Source organism: Vespa mandarinia, chromosome 5, assembly GCF_050613455.1.
Source record: "Vespa mandarinia isolate Hongniang chromosome 5, ASM5061345v1, whole genome shotgun sequence".
Lineage (NCBI taxonomy): Eukaryota > Metazoa > Arthropoda > Insecta > Hymenoptera > Vespidae > Vespa > Vespa mandarinia.
Window position 1 is genome coordinate 918,702 of NC_140814.1, and position 6,299 is coordinate 925,000.

Sequence of the window (6,299 nt, forward strand, 5' to 3'; positions counted from 1 at the left end):
AATGAATATTCAAAAGTAACATTGATTATTCGATGAACATTCATATTAATCGTTTAGAACCTTTATTTCCTTTTCATTTAGCTATTTAGAATTTCTAATTGGATAAAAAAAGAAAATTGAAATAAATATTAAAATTCGTTTAGTTAATGTAAATCCAATAAACGTACTTTAATATCTATATATTGAGTGATTTATAATTGATAAAGATGGCGCGACAATCGTTCTTAAAACTGACGCTAACCAAGTACGCCACCAACTAGCGGAATATCTCATGGCCGAAGCAAGCCGTCAGAGGACGCCATGTTTATAGTGTAGGTGGTGTAGTACAAGGATACGTGTTATTCATTATTTTCGACTAAAAAAAAGAAAAAATAAGAAACCGTTACGTTATTTATTTACCTCTTTAAGGATAGTAGAAGAAGTCTTGGGTGTTTACAGGGTGGCTTGAAGTGAACAGTGTGATATCACGAAAAAAATTCGAATATTTTCTTTTATTCGCGCATTCGAATGCATGTCCGACGCGAACGATCTACGAACTGCGGACATCGTTCTTTATGAATTCTTGTTGCTTCCTTTTAATTTGTTTACAACTTCTTCACATTGGTTCGTGATTAAGCGACATCCTAAGAACCTGCGTTTTACGCTAGGAGTACAATTACCTTTTCAGGAATTGGCTGAGATCATTTATAGGGGCCCTATGCTTCCTTAATGCAGGCATTTCGGGTTTTTATAACCTGACAACGCGATCAAAACGTTCGCTTTTTATCTTCAACATGTCTTTGTATCTTTGACAGAACAATAAGCGGTAAGAATCAGGAACTCGCTGATTCTTTTTATCTCATAGTAGGTACAATTCAATTGAATTAAATAGATTTGAATATTATGCTTTTTGTTCAACATTTTAATAATGATAGAGTAATAATAAAGCTTCTTAAAAAAATATCCCATTATAATAGATATATTCTGCGTGTATACATGTTAAATTCTATTTGAAAGATTTGGTTGTTCCTTTTTTATATATACTTCTCTCTTTTGTTTCAGATAATATCTATGTTAGAAAATGTTTTAGACTATTTATACAAAATCAATTATTTTCTTTTACAGAATCTTACAAGAAGTAATACATCCAAAATGTGGCCAACCCAACCAGTTCAATCTAATACCAACAGTATGTCCAGTGAAAAGAATCTTCGTACATTGGGAATGACGTCCGCTATTAGTGTAGCTGAACCGAAGCCTAGTGATCTTATTCGAACAAATGAATTGAAGGAAGCATTAAAACCATATAATGTCTTTGAATCTGAAGAAGAATTAAATCATAGAATGGAAATATTAAGGTAAAGTTCATTTGAATTAATGAATAAATATATAAATATTGAATAAATATTGTTATTAAAATGTTTTGGTAATTTTACAGCAAATTAAATGCTTTGGTAAAGCAATGGATTCGAGATGAAAGTATTGCTAGAAATATGCCACCTAATGTTGCAGATCAAGTTGGCGGAAAAATATACACTTTTGGTTCATATAGGTTAGGTGTTCATCACAAAGGTGCTGATATTGATGCCTTATGTGTTGTCCCAAGGCACATAAATAGGTCCGATTATTTTTCATCCTTTTTTGATTTATTGAAAATGCAAGAAGAGGTCACAGATTTAAGGGTATATAAAATTAATAATATGATTGCTATTTAATATTATATTTATGTAAATTTTATCTTTTCATGTAATTACAGAGTAGTAAATACTGTATAAAAGACTTAGAAAGACTGTAATTTCCTTGTTTATAAAAAAAACTATGTTATGACGTTGCTGTCGTATTGTGTTTACAATGATTTTTCTTTTTTTTTTTACAATTATTTAATATTTGCTTTTTTTTGTAGGCTGTAGAAGAAGCATTTGTACCCGTTATAAAAATGAATTTTGATGGCATTGAAATTGACATGTTATTCGCAAAGTTAGCATTAAAAGAAATCCCAGACACTATGGTATGTTATTTATCAATTTTATAACAAAAATTTTAATTTAAATTTATATTATATGAAAAATATTAATTAAGATATATATTTTATTTACAGGATCTCAGGGATGATATGTTATTAAAAAATCTTGATCCGAAATGCGTGAGAAGTTTAAATGGATGTAGAGTGACAGATGAAATCTTACGTTTAGTACCTAATATAGAAAATTTCAGATTGGCACTTAGAGCTATAAAATTATGGGCTAAAAGTAAGTGTATAAATAGTAATTATGTATTTAAGATTTTTATAATAAAAATTACAAATTAAATGTTTTCACTTATATTCATATTTTTCAGGACACGGAATATATAGTAATGTATTAGGATATCTTGGTGGTGTGTCTTGGGCAATGCTAGTTGCTCGTACGTGTCAACTTTATCCTAATGCTGTAGCTGCAACTTTAATAGAAAAATTTTTTCTTGTATTCTCTCAATGGAAGTGGCCACAACCTGTCCTCTTAAAACAACCCGATACTGTTAATTTAGGCTTTACTGTATGGGATCCAAGAGTAAGTATCTCAGTTTTTCTAATGTTTTTCTACACAGTAATCTCATTTATCTCAATAAATGCTCTTATGGCAACTGTTACAATTATAAAATATAAAATATTATAATTATAATATTTTATTTTTTTCACTGTTCAAGAAAAAAATGGTAGATAGCTTTAATGTTAATATATATATATATATATATATATATATATATATGTATATATATATATATATATATATATGTATATATATATATATATATATATATATATATACATAATTTAATGTTAATATGTATGTATATATATATATATATATATATATATATATATATATATATATATAAATTTTACAGGTACATATGTCTGATAGATATCATTTAATGCCCATAATTACTCCGGCATACCCACAACAAAATTCAACATTCAATGTCTCCGCGTCAACCAGGACTATCATGCAAGAAGCCTTTGAAACTGGCTTATCTATAACGGAAGAAATTATTATGGGAAAAGCAACTTGGGACAAATTGTTCGAACCTCCAAATTTTTTCTATAAATACAAACACTACATTGTATTGTTGGCAAGAAGTTTAACACCAGAAGATCAACTTGAATGGTCTGGACTGGTCGAATCCAAAATACGTCATCTAATAGGTAAGATGATATATATTTATATATATAATTATAGATATAGTAAATATTTACATAAAAGATATTTTATTGATATTTTTTAATTGTTTTTATTCATTAATTGATATAAAATTTGACAAAGTTCATTATTTCAAACATTTTCCAAAATAGCTCTGTTTTATGTTCGTATTAGTTTATCACAGGATTATATGCAGCAACTACAAAGCGTAAAAATAAAACCGTCTTAATCTGTGATGTATTTATTGATATAATTGTAAATATAAAAGTATAATTATCGTTATTCCTATTATTTCAATACTAATAATTCTCGGATGCCAATCTGGCAAAATCCTAACTCTTTTAAACAGGAACATTGGAAAGAAATCCACACATTACTCTGGCACATGTTAATCCTGAAGCTTTCCCACCGTTGGAACCAGAGCCAGAGAGACAATGTTCAATGTGGTTCATCGGTTTGCTCTTCGCGAAGAGTGAAAATTTAAATGTTGACCTGACACTTGACATAAAATCATTCGTAGAGGCAAGTAAGTAATATCACATCTTATTGTTAAGAATTTTACTATAGTACAATTATTATATTATGCATTTTTAATTAATTCGTACTTTATTACAATTTCAGTCGAAAGGCAAGCTGAATTAATAAAAATGCTGAAGGAAGGCATGTGGATAGAAGCGAAGCATGTCAAAAGGAGAGACTTGAACACATACGTCTCTCCTTCATTATTAAAGAGAGAAAGAAAGGTTTGTATTTGATTCGCACTCTCTTGATACTTTATGGATTTAAATCATCTTTCATCAATCACAATTCATTTCACAAAGATATGCATTTTTTGTTCAGGTGTCCGGTGGTGTTCACCGAAATGGAAACATCGCGGGCAACGGAAACAATGGTGGCGTTTCCCCAAGAAACCAAGGAGACCAGGTCACCAGTAGAAAGAGACCATCGGATCAAAGTCTCGAAACGTTTTCAAAAAAACGAAAAGTTAATGAAAACGACCAACAAGTAACTCAGGTACGTTGTACTTCTGATAGAGTGATAGAGATAGGTGGTATTACCAGAGTATTATGTCTGTATACCGTACGTTCGAATAAAATGTTCAGGGGGAAGACGGGTCGTTAGTGGTTCAATCATGCGGAGACGATAGCAACTCTGGGTTTAGCTTGGAAGAATACAAACAGACTCTAACAACTGCTAAGGACGTAAGACATTGTACATATAATGAACAATAGACATCATAAAACAGGATTAGGTAACTACATGTAAATCTAGAGAATAGTAGGTCAGATTATTTCAGAACTATTTTGGAAGGGTTACGTTGATACGCGATAGAAATTATCTACAGATGAAGGTAAGGAGCGGATGTTTGAAATAAGACGTTACCAACTCTTCCGCTTCTTTCGTACGCTTTTTAAATACGTCGCTACGTAAAACTATATGCTTTATATCATATATATACACATACATAAATACATATATATGTATATATATATATATATATGCATACGTATAAACATATACATATATATACATGTTTTATTAATTCAAATGTTACAGGAAGGGCCTATTAACGCATCTACAGTGGCGCAAGAAGGATATGTATGTACTTGACCACTAAAAAGTTACTACCTCACACCGATCCACAGATATTCTTCTGGGCCATCTAGACTGTAAGCACTTTTCACGCAAAACCATCCACTGTTCACAATAAGTGTCCCACGTTACATAAAGCAAAGCAACATTATACATTGAAGAAAGAAAAAACAGAAAGAAATAAAGAAAGACAGACAAACCAGACATACAACCAGGATTAGCTACCCGTTGGAATCGATCGATAAGCGATTATATGTGAAAAACGCGCTATAATCTTAGTGTTTATAGAATTATCGTCACGAGTCAATGGGAGCAATTAGGAACGAAAAAAGCCCGTACGATTATGCCAGTGTCAGTGTTTTCACTCGATCGCTAAACATAACGATTTTGATTTAATGACTAAGTGAAAATTTTATCGCTGCCCTTCGGACTAATATTTTTATTTTTTTATTCCATTTTGTACATATCTCTTAAGGTATATCTCTTGGCCGCATAAAAAAGACAGTTCAAAGTCTAAGGAAATGCATTAAAGTAGAAGAAAAATAGCAATATTACTTATGCAAAGAGAAGTATATTCTTGTACACAATACATTTCTTTAGCTCATAGATTTATAAGTACTCGTCTTTTTTCTGCTATTTCTTAAAACGTGCCAAGCTTATAATTTAGCTTCAAAAAAATAAAAAAAAAAAAAAAGAAATAGATAAAGAAATAAAAGAAATAAATAAGAAAAAAAAAGCAAAAAATAAAAAGAAAAAATATCTCTCTTGTAAATAGTCAAATAACGTCCTATGAAAAGAAAATTTATATTTCTAAAGTTGACATTACAAATAATGTCTTAGCTTTCCTTTGTTGTTGTAACAAAGCTATAACATTATTCGTGTCGCGTTTCAACTTTAGAAATATAATGACACGATGTTCTTTTCTTAATTTAGTATAATTTGTATAGATATTGCAGTGTAAGTTAAGATCAAATATTATTTTATGTAAGCGCAGGTTTTTTCCCCCCCTTTTGTGTTTCTTTATTTTCTATGTAATATGGTCTCTACGATGAAATCGTCATGCTGTGATCAGAAATCATTGGCATTGGCATAATACATCCATGTTTCATTTACAGGAACTATAAGTATAATATTATGTGAGCGAACTTCGTACGGTTCTGTAAATGAAACATCTTAAGTAGACCATTGACTATTTTGCTAAATATTCTGTTGCGCAAATAAATTTCATATAAAATCGCTTTTTAGTCTTTATTCCCAAAAATGAACGTACAGCTCTAACTGTAAAATAAGGCATCTGTATAATTCACATCACTTATCATTGATAGGTTTTTTGTCAGATGTTAAAACTGCCTTCAGTCCTTAGTTATTTATAGTTACAACCATTAGTTCCAATCCTCTCCAACCATACACTTTCATTCCTTGAAATCTGTGTTAAAGACATGTCAATAATTAAACGTCTCGAAATATTTAATGTTTTAGTACTTTCACGATTAGTATGAATGTAAAGAAGAAAAAAGAAAGAAAAAAAAACAATAGAACATTTTACAG

The 6,299-nt window shown here is 30.1% G+C and overlaps 2 protein-coding genes across 8 annotated transcripts in view; one reads left to right on the top strand and one right to left on the bottom strand.

Moving 5' to 3' along the window:
- The first annotated feature begins 282 nt into the window (after positions 1 to 282).
- The window catches only part of hrg (poly(A) polymerase hiiragi), a 7,526-nt gene continuing 1,509 nt past the window's right edge, over positions 283 to 6,299 (top strand). Inside the window, exons 1-12 of one of the 7 annotated variants that reach the window (XR_004840087.2) lie at positions 283 to 843; positions 1,105 to 1,337; positions 1,418 to 1,661; positions 1,883 to 1,987; positions 2,078 to 2,228; positions 2,317 to 2,528; positions 2,866 to 3,163; positions 3,508 to 3,684; positions 3,780 to 3,901; positions 3,999 to 4,172; positions 4,262 to 4,360; positions 4,716 to 4,828. Coding sequence is in view for 5 of the 7 variants with exons in the window: in XM_035880927.2 (XP_035736820.1) it covers positions 1,132 to 1,337; positions 1,418 to 1,661; positions 1,883 to 1,987; positions 2,078 to 2,228; positions 2,317 to 2,528; positions 2,866 to 3,163; positions 3,508 to 3,684; positions 3,780 to 3,901; positions 3,999 to 4,172; positions 4,262 to 4,360; positions 4,716 to 4,769 (1,842 nt within the window). In the remaining 2 variants the exon portion in view is untranslated. Of the gene's footprint in view, positions 848 to 1,104; positions 1,338 to 1,417; positions 1,662 to 1,882; positions 1,988 to 2,077; positions 2,229 to 2,316; positions 2,529 to 2,865; positions 3,164 to 3,507; positions 3,685 to 3,779; positions 3,902 to 3,998; positions 4,173 to 4,261; positions 4,411 to 4,715 lie in introns of all 7 variants that reach the window. The other 6 variants (XM_035880927.2, XM_035880928.2, XM_035880925.2 and 3 more) reach the window with 6 other exon arrangements.
- LOC118448109 (4-vinylanisole receptor) overlaps positions 5,303 to 6,299 on the bottom strand; it is a 22,394-nt gene continuing 21,397 nt past the window's right edge. Inside the window, exon 3 of the transcript XR_014982170.1 lies at positions 5,303 to 6,299. This exon is cut by the window's right edge and continues 968 nt beyond it. The gene's annotated coding sequence lies outside the window, so the exon portion shown is untranslated.